General features: G+C 40.3%; 1 protein-coding gene across 1 annotated transcript; it reads left to right on the top strand.

Moving 5' to 3' along the window:
• The first annotated feature begins 372 nt into the window (after positions 1–372).
• On the top strand, positions 373–12,031 carry AGT (angiotensinogen). Its single transcript, XM_072993720.2, has 5 exons — positions 373–519; positions 1,938–2,726; positions 7,857–8,124; positions 10,617–10,761; positions 11,686–12,031. Exons 2-5 carry the CDS (start codon positions 1,958–1,960, stop codon positions 11,866–11,868), a joined length of 1,365 nt encoding a protein of 454 aa, XP_072849821.2. The 5' UTR covers positions 373–519; positions 1,938–1,957; the 3' UTR covers positions 11,869–12,031.
• Positions 12,032–15,092: the final 3,061 nt, after the last annotated feature.

The raw sequence follows: 15,092 nt of genomic DNA, 5'->3' as shown, positions 1-15,092 counted from the left end.
GTATCATCTGGTGACAACTGGTTTGACCTTGGATCTAACTTTAAGTCTGCAGGGTCAAACTAGATTGAACCATGTTCACTCAATGTGTGTTCTGTTGATCATATGCACATGTATACACTGAAGACTGTTTGTATAATTTTCTGCTATGAGGTGTAAGCTGTTTGCCCTGTAGGATAAAGTCCTCATCTAGGCAAATTCTGTTTCTAGAGAGTGCGAATATATAAGGAACAAGGACACTAAGAAGACAGCAAACAGAGCACTGATGAAATGCTCTGCTGTGCCAGTGTTTGCTTTTCTCACTGGGAAAGGAAAGAGCAATGATTAAAAATACATGGAAAAACACCATATCCCAGAACACTGTGGACTGAAGTCAGAGACCAGAGGGGACAGCTAATGTGTAACTTAGGTTAGGCAATCAGGGAAATAAATAAACAGGGACCCAAATTGTCACTTGCGATCAGATGTGGAGTGCAGAAAGCAGAGCGAGATCCTCTTCCTAAGTGAGAAAGTCTGGAAGAAGTATGTATTCATTTTCCTCCCTTATAACTGGTGATAGAAAACTATATTATTATTATTATTATTATTATTATTATTATTATTATTATTATTATTATTATTATTATTATTATTATTATTATTATTATTATTATTATTATTATTATAAAAACAACAGGCACAGTCAAAATTATAAAAACATTGACTGCTATTATATAAGTGATACATGTTTTAACCCAAAACCTAAGTATCTGTTAAATAATGGCGCAGTATGTCTGCTGTTCTTAATATTGCCGGTTTTTGTAGCTCTGATGGCATGATTTCTGAGATCTGCAACTGCTTATAGTGCTGGGTAAAATTTCTTGATATTGTTCCCAAAGCTTTGGGGACCATTGAAATGTGTTTCTTCCAGAGGCAAGATGTTTCGATTGCTAGGTCTCTGTACTTTGTTAGTTTTCCCAATTCTTTATTTTCAACTCTGGCACCCCCTGGAACTGCAATATCAATGATCTGGACATTTCTTCATTCTATTATTATTATGTACGTGTTATGTTCAAGTTGTCTTCCATTTGGATCTGGAAATCTCCCAAGATCTTGACCTCCTTGTTTTCTGACATCTTCTCTACCTGATGTTCCCACGGGTTTTTGGAGGGTGGCAAGTTATATTTTTTGCATAATAACTAGTGTACTAATTATGCATGTCTAACTTTGTAATCTGTTTGTGCAGTCTTTGGATATTCACAGATGAGGTGTGACACAGTTTCATCTTTTTCTTGGCAAAGTCAACATCTAGTGTTAGCACTAATTCCTTGGATCTTAGCTTTCATCACATTGGTTTGGAGTGCTTGTTCTTGTGCAGCAAAAATCAAGCCCTCAGTTTCTTTCTTAAGGGTCCCCAGTTTTAGCCATGCCCATGTTGAATTATGATCATGCTTTTATGATCATACTTTCCGTCAATATTTCTCAGGTGTTGTCCACGTAGTGGTTTATTATTATTATTATTATTATTATTATTATTATTATTATTATTATTATTATTATTATTATTATTATCATCATCATCATCATCATCATCATCATCATCATCATCATCATCATCATCCAGCAGTAGCAGCAGCACTACCATCACCACCACTATTACTGCTACTGCATTGCACTTTTTATTCCTCAGTCTTCCTCATGCATGGGGAAGACTGAGGAATAAAAAGTGCAATGCAGTAGCAGTAATAGTGGTGGTGATGGATAATACATAGTGATCAAGGGGGAACAGAGCATTACATTGAGCCAGTACTTCCAGTAAGCCATAGATCAGCTGGTCCCTCTTACAGTTCAACAATTTCTACCAAATTAAATTGGATATATGTTGTATAGAGTTGAAATAAAGTCTCATAAATTCTCTCATAAATCTTATTATTATTATTATTGTGTCTTTCTTTAAACAGATATTTCCAAACACATAAAGATGAACCCAGAAGTGAGTTTGTTATGCCTCCTTCTGTGCATGACCACTGTTGTCTGTGATCGGGTGTATGTCCATCCCTTTTACCTCTTTTCCCTTAACAACACAAAGAACAACAGCTGTAAAGAACTGGAAGTCAGAGAACAACTGGTCAAGACTTTCATCCCCATCTCTATTGAGTCTTCAGTATCTGAAGAGATCCAGAATGAAGAGGAAAAGAAACACTTAGGTGTGAACTTCTTGAGAGACCCCATTCATACTGTTGGTGCACGCTTCTACAAAGAGCTGAGGAAAATACACAACGAAGATAATATTATTGTGTCCCCCATCCATATATATGAGTCCTTGCTGTCCTTCTACATAGGAGCCTCAGGAAAAACAGCAAACGAACTTCAGACATTGTTAGAATTTGGCGCCACATCTGGTGACCCAAACTGCACCTTCAGAATTGACGGGCGAAAAGTCCTCTCTGCTCTGAGGTTCATCATCAATGGTCCATTCCGGTCAAGGGAAAGTGAAGGCCTGCTCTTCTCCAAGCTGTCCTGCCTTTTCTCTGCCCCTGATGTCCGTTTATCTGAGTCCTTTGTTCACGAATTGGTCTTTTCTGATGTTAATTTCTATGTACGTGCAGTTGATTTTAGCAATCCTACGCAGGCGGCCAAACACATTGAGGCCTTTGTTGAAGACAAAAGCACACCCAGAAGCAAGAGTTTGCTAGCAGACATTGATCCGGAAACTAGTTTGCTGCTTGCAACCTACACTCAGTTCAAAGGTAGGTTGGTGTTGTGGGCAAGGGAGAAGAGAGAATCCCTACATTTTTGTACCAAAGGCAACTCTAAATGAAAGCAGATATTTTTTAAAAAAACAAACATTAATTGAACACATGCATTAATATTATAACCACAGGGCTCATCTCTATGTACATCCAGTCATCTGTGTGTTCTTATGTGGGGGAGGCTTCAGTATGGAACAATGTGGATCTGCACAGTTTATGCATTTGGTGTAATGCATCTGGAATGAATAATACTGTATCTTCAATGGGCCAGTAAAATGGCATTCCAAGATGAGGTTCATGTCCTAACCAGGGTGCACATTGGAGAGTGTAGGGTGAGAAACAGCAGAGCCCCCAAATCATTCTGGTTAGGCAGGATTTGGAGGTAGAGTTCAGTTTGAGGATGAAGACAACAAACTTGGAAGAATTTCTTGGAGGTATGATAATGTCAGGTTTCATCTCAGAGGATATAGAGTCAGTTGTTTTTCTCCATCTTGTATTAATCTCTGAATCTTTCTTTCCTGAGAAAATGGTAATATAGGATTAAATTGGGTACTGCTTTCTGTTAGTACAGTACTTGGGTTGGTGTGACAGAACAATGTAGACACTGGTGTAGCTCTTTTATCAACCTTCTTGCAGAAAGAACACAAAGAACATAACCTTCTGAGGGAAATGGGCAGCTTTTTCTTAAGGTTATAATTTTAGTCAAACTTTCTGCAGTTTTGTTTTGTTTTATTTTGTAAACCAGTGGTTCCTAACTTTGGAGTGATGGACACTGTTGTCCATTAGGATGTGTGCTAGCTAGTGTTTGTCAGAGCGCTAGTCCAAATGCAAACGTGGCAGTCGTTGGCTGAACTCCGCTAGAGTAGGGCCATTGAATCAGCATGGATTTGGTGAGTCAATTCTTCTATATGTCCCATTGATTCAATAGATCTAGTCTAGTTGCAACTTACTACTGGATTTTGGCCACTGATATAGAGTCGGTTAATAGTATGGTTGTTTTGCTCCCATGGGGGGAAGAGGAGGTAGACACCCAGCTTAAGTAGTGCTCTGAACAATTATGGAATTTATTTATTTATTTATTTATTTATTTATTTATTTATTTATTTATTTAATTTATATGCCGCCCACTCTACCCAAAGGTCTCTGGGCGGCTCACAACAACCAAAATTCAATGCAGTAAAACAAAATGAATAAAATACAGTTAAAATACAATTAAAATACAATTAAAAAATACAATTAAAATTGCCATCATTAAGACCCACAGTTAATGTTATTTCAATTAAAAGCCTTCTGGAACAGGAAGGTTTTGACCTGGCGCCGAAATATCATCAGTGTCGGCGCCAGGCGAATTTCAGTTGGGAGGGCGTTCCATAGTCTGGGGGCAGCTGCCGAGAAGGCCCTTTGTCTACAAGCCATCCCTCTTACCTCCTTGAGGGATGGCTCTTTCAAAAGGGCCCCCTGGCAAGATCTTAACAGCCTGGTAGGCTCATATGGAAGGAGGCGGTCCTTCAAGTATCCAGGGCCCAAGCCGTTTAGGGCTTTATATGTCAAAACAAGCACTTTGAATTGGGCCCGGACAGCAACTGGTAACCAGTGTAAATTATACAGAATCGGCTTGATGTGCTCTCTGGCGGCCCCACCACTCACCAGCCGCGCAGCTCGATTCTGGACCAGTTGCAGTCGCCGGACCGTCTTCAAAGGCAGCCCCACGTAGAGCGCATTGCAATAATCAATACGAGATGTTACCAGTGCATGTGTAACTGTCATGAGACTCCGCTCATCCAGGTAGGGCCGTAGCTGGTATAATTTCCGCAGCTGGAGGAAGGCGCCCCTGGCCACCGAGTCCACCTGGGCTTCCAGTGTTAGACTGGGGTCCAGGAGCACCCCCAAGCTGCGGACCCTGTCCCTTAGGGGGAGTGTAACCCCATTCAGGACAGGGAAGTGGCCCTCCAACCTGTCCGGCGAAGCACCCACTAACAGCACTTCCGTCTTGTCTGGATTGAGTTTCAATTTATTAACCCTCATCCAGTCCATTATCAGGTCCAGACACGAGTTCAGCACAGAAACCGCCTCACCTGGATTGGTGGAAAACGAGAGGTAGAGCTGAGTGTCGTCAGCATATTGCTGACTCGTCAGCCCAAACCTCCTGATGACCTCTCCCAGCGGTTTCATGTAGGTGTTAAACAGCATGGGGGACAGTATCGAGCCCTGAGGAACCCCATGACATAAATGCCATGGGGCAGAGCAACTGTCCCCCAGCACCACCCTCTGGATACGGTCAGCTAGGAAGGAGCGGAACCACCGTAAAACAGTGCCCCCAACTCCCAACCCAGCCAGCCTATCCAGAAGGACACCATGGTCGATGGTGTCGAAAGCCGCTGAGAGGTCCAGGAGTATCAACAGGGTCACACTCCCCCTGTCTCTCTCCCGGCAAAGGTCATCATACAGGGCGACCAAGGCTGTCTCTGTACCAAAACCCGGCCTGAAACCCTATTGAAATGGATCCAGAAAATCCGTTTCATCCAGCAGCGCCTGGAGTTGCCCGGCCACAACCCGCTCCAACACCTTGCCCAAATAAGGGAGGTTCGCCACTGGTCGGTAGTTGACCACCAGCCTTGGGTCCAGGTTAGGCTTTTTAAGGAGTGGTCGAATTACTGCCTCTTTCAATTAGCATTGTAATGTTTTAATTTAATTTAATTAATTAGCATTGCTAATTAATTTAATTAGCATTGCTAATTAATTTAATTTAATTAATTAGCATTGTAATGTTACTTTTCAAATATTAGATAAATGTACTGCTTTCCTCTCACTATTTGATAGAAATGTAAGTAATTTTTTAAAAACACTTTATTTCCAAGCTCCGGCTGAAGGTTGGTGGGAATGGTGTTGCCTGTGGGCCCCATTCAGCCTACTAAGCACTCCAGCGTGGCTCCAAGTGTTCCTGGATCCCCCACTGCTGAGAGAAATTGGTGTAAAATGAGTAATTGTGCCTCCAAGAGCAATTGCTCATTTTAATACTACTCCCTTTAAAGGCCCCCAATTATCTGTCTTCTAAAATCAAATTAGATGTTCCAGAGGGACTCCCAGATCCTCCTTGGCTGTCCACCCCTTCTTTTGAGGGGCAGGGCTCTAAACAGTTCAAGTTAAATTAAGGGCTGGAAAACCCTCACAGTTGCTGTATCCTCAGTTGAAATAAACTAGGAAGTTTAGGGAAGAAGGTTTTCTTTTTACCTAGCTCCTAAAGGATGGTCAGAAGAAACTGACAAAAGATGGGGGGACACCAGGAATTCTCTGCTTGCAGCTTTTTGAGCCCCTCAAGTGTCCTTAAGTCAAAGTCAAAGCAGTAACTGTAATGACTTAAATTAACTGAAGATTGTGTCCAGCCTCTAGTAGGAGAGAAACAACAGGAAGAATTAATACACCATTAACCTGAGACTGACCTTTTCAATGTATCATTTGCTCCAGCTGTTAGTAATGTTTCTTAGAACAACATCATAGGCATGAATTTATTTTCTTTTTCCCTAACAAAGTGCTGTGCCTAGTCTTTCCTTCCCATGTTTTACATGCCAATCATGGGGTTTTGCTGAGCTACACCAAGGTTGGAGTTTGCAGGGCATCCTTTCAGGTTTTTGCAGGCAAAGAGGAAAGATGACACTGGTGCTGTTCACCCTCCTGTTGATGGAGTGAATTTAGACTCTCTTCAGGGCCTTGGTGGAGGACCTGGGAGAGCTATTGATCCAGGGCCTCCCCTGCTCCATCCACACTTTATATCTGATTCTTCTCTCCAACCCCATCCCCCTTTTTTCCTTCTCCAAGAGTAGAGCTACAGGATCAGAGAGATAAAGAATATGGATGCTTTTAAGAGTACAGGAAAGAAGTTGGCATCTTATCTTTGACTCTGATCTTTTATATAGATATTATTAGTAGTAAAATCAATTTGTGCTTGTTAAACATTGTGATTCATGGGCTCATTTGTTGCTACAGATTAGGGCCTAATCGCTACACTGCATTTCTAACCACTCTTAACAGATTCCACATTTGAAAATATTCTGAATCTTTTCTCTTTAACTTTCAATGTAAGTCTGTCCATTTCCACACAGTCCAAAATCTTCTTCATTGTTTCTTCATCTGTAGGTAGTCCTTCGTTTTTCCAATGTTTGTTTGTTTGTTTAATGTTGTGCCAGTACAACCCTTGCTGCTGTCAAAATATGCAATGTTAAATATACATTTTGTTTATCAAAATTTTCTGGCATTATACTTAATAGAAACAGTTCTGGTTTAAAGTCTATATTTTTTTTAACATTTTAACAAGCCATGTATGTACAGTATTTTAATCCAAAATTTTTTAACTTTATCACAAGCCCAACATACATGATAATAAGTACCTGCTTTTTTATCATATTTCCAACATTTATTAGATATATTAGAAAATGACTATCTAATCTAGCAGGTGATAGGTGCCATCTATAAAACATTGTATATAAGTTATCTTTATAAGATGTCGCCATTATCATTTTACAGTTTCTATTCAACAGCTTTTGCCATTTCTCTAATTCAGTGTTACCGGATATCCAAAGTTGTTTGCCCATTCAACCATTGTTTCTTTCACTTGTTCATCTTCCATTTTTCAATCTAAAAGAAACGTATATATTTTCTTAATTAATTTGTCATCTGATGTCAACATTATTTGATCAAAGTGACTCTGATCTTAGAGGGGTGATTCCAACCTATAATATGATCCCTGGAATGCTATCCCAGCTGAAAAGACCCATAGACCATGTGGGGAGGGTACGTTGTCCCAAATCTCAGGGAAGACCTCTCCCAGTCTTGATCCGTTAGCCACCTATGCAATACAGAGACTGTAGCTCTGCAATGTTATTTCTGCTGGCATATCTTCATTTTAATCAGCTGCCTTTATGCTTTTATTCTGCTGGCCTTTGTTTCTTATGAGTTGTTGGTTTGAAATTGTCTTGCTGTTAGCTGCCTTGAGCTCTGCTAAAGAAAAGCATTTTATAAATTGCTTAAATAAATACCACAGTAAACTTACCAGGAAGCTGCCTAGCGTGCCTTTATGAAATGGATGCAGTGAACCCCTTTGCTTTTGTCACTTTCCCGTTGTGTTCTCAGCCATTGTAAAGGGAGCCTCCCTGTTGAAGAAGCCTCAGGAGTTTTGGCTCGATTCAGACACAGTGATCTCTGTACCAATGATGAGGGTCGTCGGAACCTTTGAGTACAAATGTGACAGCAACCCAAGTCTTTCTGTAGTGAAAATTCCTGTTGGCAAGAGTGTATTTCTGCTACTTTTGCTGCCTACCAACATCAGTGACCTGGCCACGGTTGAAAATCAGTACTCTTTGATGCCTTCAATAGAATGGATGCAAAAACTATCAGCAAGGTATGTTTATGGATCATTCAGATGTTCATAAGAGCATCGGAACAAGCTTTGAGGGACTGGTGGCAATCCAGATGAGATGTCTGGGGTCAAACTACAGTTTCCTTTAGTGCTAAGAAAGCCTGGCTGTGATGGCAGGAGCTTTTCATACTTGTTGCTTTCAATTAACATGCTTTATTTTTTGGTTGGTCATTGGGAGGTAAAGTATTGCAGAGCTTCGAATTTCTGATTAAATTCCTTTAGGGATTCATAGTTCCCCAATTTAGTTCGCCACTTCTTTTTTTTCTCATCAGCTGGCACTTCTTGTCTCAATCAATAACTCATTCTGAGACATTTGTAAGATGAAAGATTCCATTACTGAAAATTGAACAGATTGAAAGGGAAACTGAACAAACATGGCTGGTTCACTTTCAGCAACCAGTTTCATCTCACTGAGACTACTTCCCACAGACTACTGAGAGGGAAGAAAGGCAGAGCAGGGAGGCAGAGCTCTCTTTGAATCAGAGGCAGGGAAAGAACTATTGGTTAGGGCTGTTAGTGATTGACAGTTACTGCAGCCCATAAAAGTCTCTTCCAGCCCCATCTACCAGAGGCAGCTTGCGAGGCTGCAAACATTCCAACAGTAAGCATAGACTTCATTCGCAAATATGACTGCTCAGTCATGCAAGTTTACAGGAATAATGTCTATGGAGCAGTAACTGATTACTGAAGCCTTTTGCCTTTTAATGATACAATATCTGTAACACCATAGTTTGAGTCTCCTGTCTTATTTGGTTTAAGCACAGTTGCTAGACAGAGCAAGAGGTGGCATACCTCCAGCATCTCATTTCACTGTACCTCTGACTACCACTTAAATGCAACGTAAGTGATGGTCAGTACCAATGATAAGACCAGTGAGATTGGCAAAAGATCTGCTCCTCCTAGTCTGCTAGAGTGGGTTTGCTGATATTGATCAAGACAGACAACTGCATTTTTAGCCTTGGTGTGTGGCCAAAGCAGTGTGTGTACTGAAGATAACACAAATGTCAAAATATAGTACTCCACCATTGGACAATAATACAGATTTAGAAAAGCTGACTCGAAAGGATTCCAGAAAACAGAAGGCTTTCATAGCTAATAACAAAGTGTACTTATCCTGGCTTTTCATCCTTAATGAAAAGAGGTATGGAAAGATGGAAGAAAAGGTGGGAAAACATGGAGGAGTGACAAATTGAAGATGCTTGTAAAATCCCATGAACAAGGCAAGACAAATGCCTCACCTGGAAGCAAACTTGAAATATTTCATTTTTGCAACTTCTATTTTTTTTCCCTTCACAATATTCCTCATTCTGCTTCTAACCTGTTAGTTTAAGACTAAATGGCTGGAATCCCATTCATGCAGCTACACTGTGTAAGGCTGGTGACACTATCAGCTGCTGTGATTTTTCTTAATTAGTGGCAAAGATTTTTGGAAATTAAAGATTCACTTCCCATCCCTGGACTCCAGTGGCATCTCTACAACAAAAGGGGTTCAGTCGGAGCCTTGGTAACTTCAGGAAGTCGGGAATTGAAATGTTTTATTTCTGAAAAATTGCCATAATTTATCAAATGGCATTGTTTCATTAACTGGATTTTAGCCAATTAGTTTTTTCAAACCTGAACCTTAAAGAATTTAAGGCTCAACAGAAATGCATTTATCCAATTAAGACTTTTTTAAAAACTCAAAATGGAACCAAAAGTGGGAGAATTATTTGATCATGAGGTAAGAAAGTGGTTAATATTTTTAGTGAAGGCCGGTTCTATGCTGAACTTTTTAACATTTGTGCAAGGCATGATTTTCAGGGTGAAAGTAGATGATATGCTTAGCATGTATTTTGAACAAGTGCTTCCTCAAGTGGTGAAAGATGTCTATTTGTCATAACATGTAATTTTCCTCAGCCCTCTTTCTTGCATTTAGTGACACCGGAATGTAAACATCCATTTAATTTTTGAGTTTGATTGCCAAAGCATGTGTCTCTCAAGAAATCCCTTGCTGGAGGGGAGAGAGACTAAATTGGAAGGATTACCTACAACCCTGAACAGGATAAGTGATCATTTCATATGAGATATGAGGCATGGGCAGTGCTACCATTCTTTCATCATGTTAAGGGGTCTTACAAATGATAAATTATTTTAGGGGACCCCATTGAGGGTGTATTGACTAAAAAGTCACAGGAAAGATAAGTTGCTTTCAGATGAACGGCTGTTAGCACCATCATTAAAAAGACGCAATTCAGCCATTTTAAATTTGACTCCATAGCATATTCCCTATGGCAAGAAAAAAAAAAAGACAGAAGTTATGTCCAGGTCCCTCACAAAAATTCTGTGAAAAATTCAGGACAATGAAACAATAAAAACTTTATCTGGGAGCCCTCCTAGAATCAACGTTACTTTCTGGAATTTGTGTGCAAATGGCTGTTTTTGCATTAATTTATTTTTTCCTTCCTTCTCTTTATACCTTCTTGCTTCTCCTGCAGACAAATCCAGCTGACTTTACCAAAAGTGTATTTGAAAACCATTTATAATCTTCAGGAGCTCCTTGCAAAACAGAACATGGCAGATGTCCTTGGAAAGAAGGCCAATCTCAGATTGCTTAGTGACATGGACCTGACTATTGGAAAGGTACCGTTTTGCAAATTATTTTCATATTTTGGAATTTTATATATGATGCTGTGCACCCAGACACACTCTTCATGGAACCTGTGGAATGAAGATATCAAGTTAAATGTTTCAGGGAGCAACACTTGAGGGCTAGTTAAGGTGGGGAACAAAGTGGCATGAAGGGGAATTAGAGGATGGGGGCTCCCAGAGTCATAGCATGAAGAGAGAAAACAAGACAATACAAATACATACAAGTGGTGATTTAAAAAAAGAAAGAAAAAAGCAATCTCAGAGGCTGCAATATGACATGGAATAGGGGTCCCATTCCTTGTCAACCACTCAGGCAAAAATCCCTCTGTTTTCCTGCCCCCCCCCCACAACGATTTCAAGCATGTATTTATCCTTTTAAATAAGCATTTTGACTTCTGCTTAGCAGAACGCAACTCAGCCATGAAGGCTTTCCAATGAAAAAGTGCATGCTGGGAATACAAAACACCATTTCCATCCAAAACTGCAACCTCTCTCCAAGTCTTTCACTTTCAGAACTGTCAAGGCATCATTGCTCTCATTGCTCCCTAAGTTTTGACTATTCATCAAGCATCCTGCTCACTAAACACTCAAGGCAGGTATACGTACTCATTGATCTGATCTGCGTGTCTGTAGTCTAGTCGCATTGACCCACCAGGTCGTTGTATATTTATTTTATTTATTTATTTTATTTATATCCCGCCTATCTAGTCAGTAGACCACTCTAGGCGGTATGAATTCCACTGCTACTTTATAAACATAAACCAGTTGTGTCTTCCTGATCTCAGAATCTTTTCGACTTGTACTGTTCATTATGTATATTTTTTCATAATGAAAATACTTGGAATTCATGTTCGTCATCTCTAGATCATACTTGGCTGCCTCAGACTGATCCACCATGTTAATTTCTGCTTGCAGATCATAAATCAGCAACTTTTTGAACTCAGTCCCAGTGGCACAGATCAAATTGAAGATCCTCCAGAAGAAAATGAAACACTCAAAGTAACACTGGATCACCCATTCCTATTAGCAATGTATGAAAAGGAGTCCTATGCATTGCTTTATTTTGGGACAGTAAGAAATCCATTGAAAATAATCTAAGCATTCCCAAAGGAAAAGGAGGTGTCTCATATCTCCTTTAATTTTAGTTTTCCTGAACTATGTTATGGTCTCCCTGAGTTGCCATTTGATGTTTTCAGTTTGCCTTTCCAGTTTTTCTTTATAGCATTTGTCTTGAAATATAAAATTGATTTTAAAAAATCAATAGCACTTCCTGAAAATTTATTTTAAAGAAAAACACATTTCAGCGTGGTTGTTGTGGGGAACAGAACTCCTGTTTACACTGACATGATTAATCACAGAAACGACTTCATGATTTGTTTGGCCTGCAAAGTATGAAGTAAGGTATTTGACAGATGTAGATTATCTTTTACCAAGAGGCAACTCTTGGGTTTGTATATTAATTGCTTGGTAGTGTGGGGTATGTCCAACGCTGGTGTTGTCTTACAAAGTGATGAAGACACTTCACTGCACTGTTGCACTTGATCTAGAAATCTAGGGAAGCATTGAGATGGTCCTCGTTACTGACAAGAGCATGGAATGGGCCACTTCTCCAAGTACAGTGGTGCCTCGCTTGATGACGTTAATTTGTTCCAGCAAAATCGCTGTAGAGCTAAATTGTCGTCAAACAAAAAAACCCCATTGAAACGCATTAAAACCCGGTTAATGAGTTCCAATGGGCGAAATACCTAATCGTCCAGCGGAGATCCTCCATAGGACGGCCATTTTCCGGTGCCTGTAGAGCGAAAAATCAGTCCTAAAAACAGCAGGGGGGCATTTTGCACAGTGGTGGCCGTTTTGAAACCCGACGATCAGCTGTTGGAAAATCGTCATAAAGCCAAAAAAACCCATTCAAACATCATTTTGCGATCACAAAAACATTGTTGTGAAGTGGATTCATCATTATACAGGGTAATCGTTAAGCGGGACACCACTGTAGCTATATGCACATTCAGCAGTTCCAACCTGAGACATTCTGTTGCCTGAGGTAAAGGCCGGGACTGTGCCCTCACCTTTCACCCAAATAAGATGATTTTTAACGTGCAGACGGACAAAGCGGCATCCTCCAGTAGAAAAAAAGCAGCTGAAATCCAATGCATTACAATACTGAAAAAAGAATTGAGCAGATTGAAACTACTGAATAAAAGCCATTTATTTAAAGACTGCCAATCTATATCCAGACAGAATTCAAAGTAATGGTTCTAACCTGTAAAGCCCTAAACAGCTTGGGTCCTAGTTAGCTCAAGCACCACATCTCTCTTTATGAAACTGCTTGAGTGTTAAGATAATCAGGAGAGGCCTTCCTCTCAGTCCTACCACCTTCACAGGGAAAGGGAGAGGGCCTTCTCTGTTGTTGCTCACAGACTTTGGAACTCCCTCCCACAGGAGGATAAACTGCCCCCCTCTTTACTGTCCTTCCACAAGCAGGTGAGGACTTTCTCTTCAGTCATGCTTTCCCTAGGTGAATGGCTGGTACAAACTGATCATTGTACCTTACTGCATGAACGTCTTTTGGTGTCTTAATTCAGGGATTTCCCTGAAATTAAGCTTTCCCCAATTAATATCCCTTCCTTACCAGCTTTCCTTCTTCCTTTGTAGCAACTTACCGAGAAAGAAAGGCATTGGTCTGTTGGGAGAAGGACAGCAAGGTAGCGCCCACCCTGGGAGCAACTACTAGAAATCTATCAATATCCAGATTAGATATCTCAAGGAAAAGACACAGCTAACACACTAGTTTTAACTCTGCAAATGATCCTGTTTCCTGGTGCTGAGTCCCTAAGCAAGTCACTGAAGCAAGCCTACAGTGGTAATGCTTCAAATAGCAAAACAATATACAGTACTGTACAATCTTGGGCACGTAACCAGACAAGTCTTACCACACCAGCATAAACAAGGAGCGTCTGAGGCAGAGTCAAGAGTCCAAGATCAGCAGCTAGCAGAGGCAACAAGAATCTGAAACAAGAGGCATAAGAATAAACCGTTCAGATCCTTCAGGGCATGGTAACTAGCAATCCAGCAGCAATGTTTGGAAGGCACAAGGTCAAATTGTATTGTATTGACATTCAAATTGTATCGAGCAGTTTGCTCTCCGCACTGAGATTTTGAGGGGCAGAGGCTGCTGTTACTGGGAGGTTAATATGTGAATTATCTGCCCCTCCCCTCCGGTCACCTTATCTCAGGGACTCCTCCTATTTCTGAGGAAACCCCAGCTCATGAGGAAATCTCCCCTTGACACCATACGCTCCTGCTCCATGTCTGTAGTCAGGCCCTTCCTTTTTCTTGACATCATTCCTGTAGACTTGGAAGGAGTTTGTCTCCCTTGTCTCAGTCTGCAGAGAAACTGCTTTTACCTCAGAGTGCTGTCCTTAGCAGAAGCAGCCAGTCTCCTTTATTCTAAGGTTTATGGAACCTGGACTCCTTCTCACTGAAGGATGCATCTGATGGGGCATCCAGGCTCGGGGATGAATCCAGCAGCATGCCCACACTTTGTCCAGTAGCTAAACCTAAAGCCAGATCGTTATAGATCTTTTCTTTTCTTTACAAAATTAACATTTTATTAGTTTTTCACTATATCTGCAATTCATGTTTGTTAAACACCATGCTTATAATTATTTTTGTGTCTTGGTGATTTAATCCCTTCTCCGATCTTTTAGCCATTTATAGAACAAATTCCACGTATTAAAGTATTCTCCATCTTTTTTTTCTCTCAGTCTCAATGTGAGTCTATCCATTTCTGCACAATCTAAAATCTTATTATCTCTTCTTCTGTTTGTATTTCTTCGTTTTTCCAATGTTGTGCAAATACAATCCTAGCTGCTGTCACAATATGCAGTGTTAGGTAAACCGATTGTTTATCAAAATCTCTGGTAAAACACCTAATAAAAACAGTTCTGCTTTAAAATCTATACATTTTTAAAGAATTTTAACCAAACATGTGTGTACAGTATTTTAGTCTTCTTCTTCTTCTTCTTCTTCTTCTTCTTCTTCTTCTTCTTCTTCTTCTTCTTCTTTTGGCTTTTTCACATGTCCACTCTACATGATATTGGGTGCCTACTTTTTGTTCGCATTTCCAATATTTACTTGACATATTTGGAAATATTTTTGCAATTCTGGCAGGTGGCAAGTGCCATCTATAAAAACCTTGATAAAGGCAAGCATCTTTCTCACTGTGTGGCTTTCACCTCTCCCAGGATATTGTTCGCATTCTCAAGATGCACACACTGAAATTAATCCATTAGCTCAGGAAGCAAGGACCAAATTGACAT

The sequence above is a fragment of the Pogona vitticeps genome, chromosome 1 (genome assembly GCF_051106095.1).
Source record: "Pogona vitticeps strain Pit_001003342236 chromosome 1, PviZW2.1, whole genome shotgun sequence".
NCBI lineage: Eukaryota > Metazoa > Chordata > Lepidosauria > Squamata > Agamidae > Pogona > Pogona vitticeps.
The sequence above is the reverse complement of the archived record's forward strand: the minus strand, read 5'-3'. Positions and strand labels throughout refer to the sequence as shown.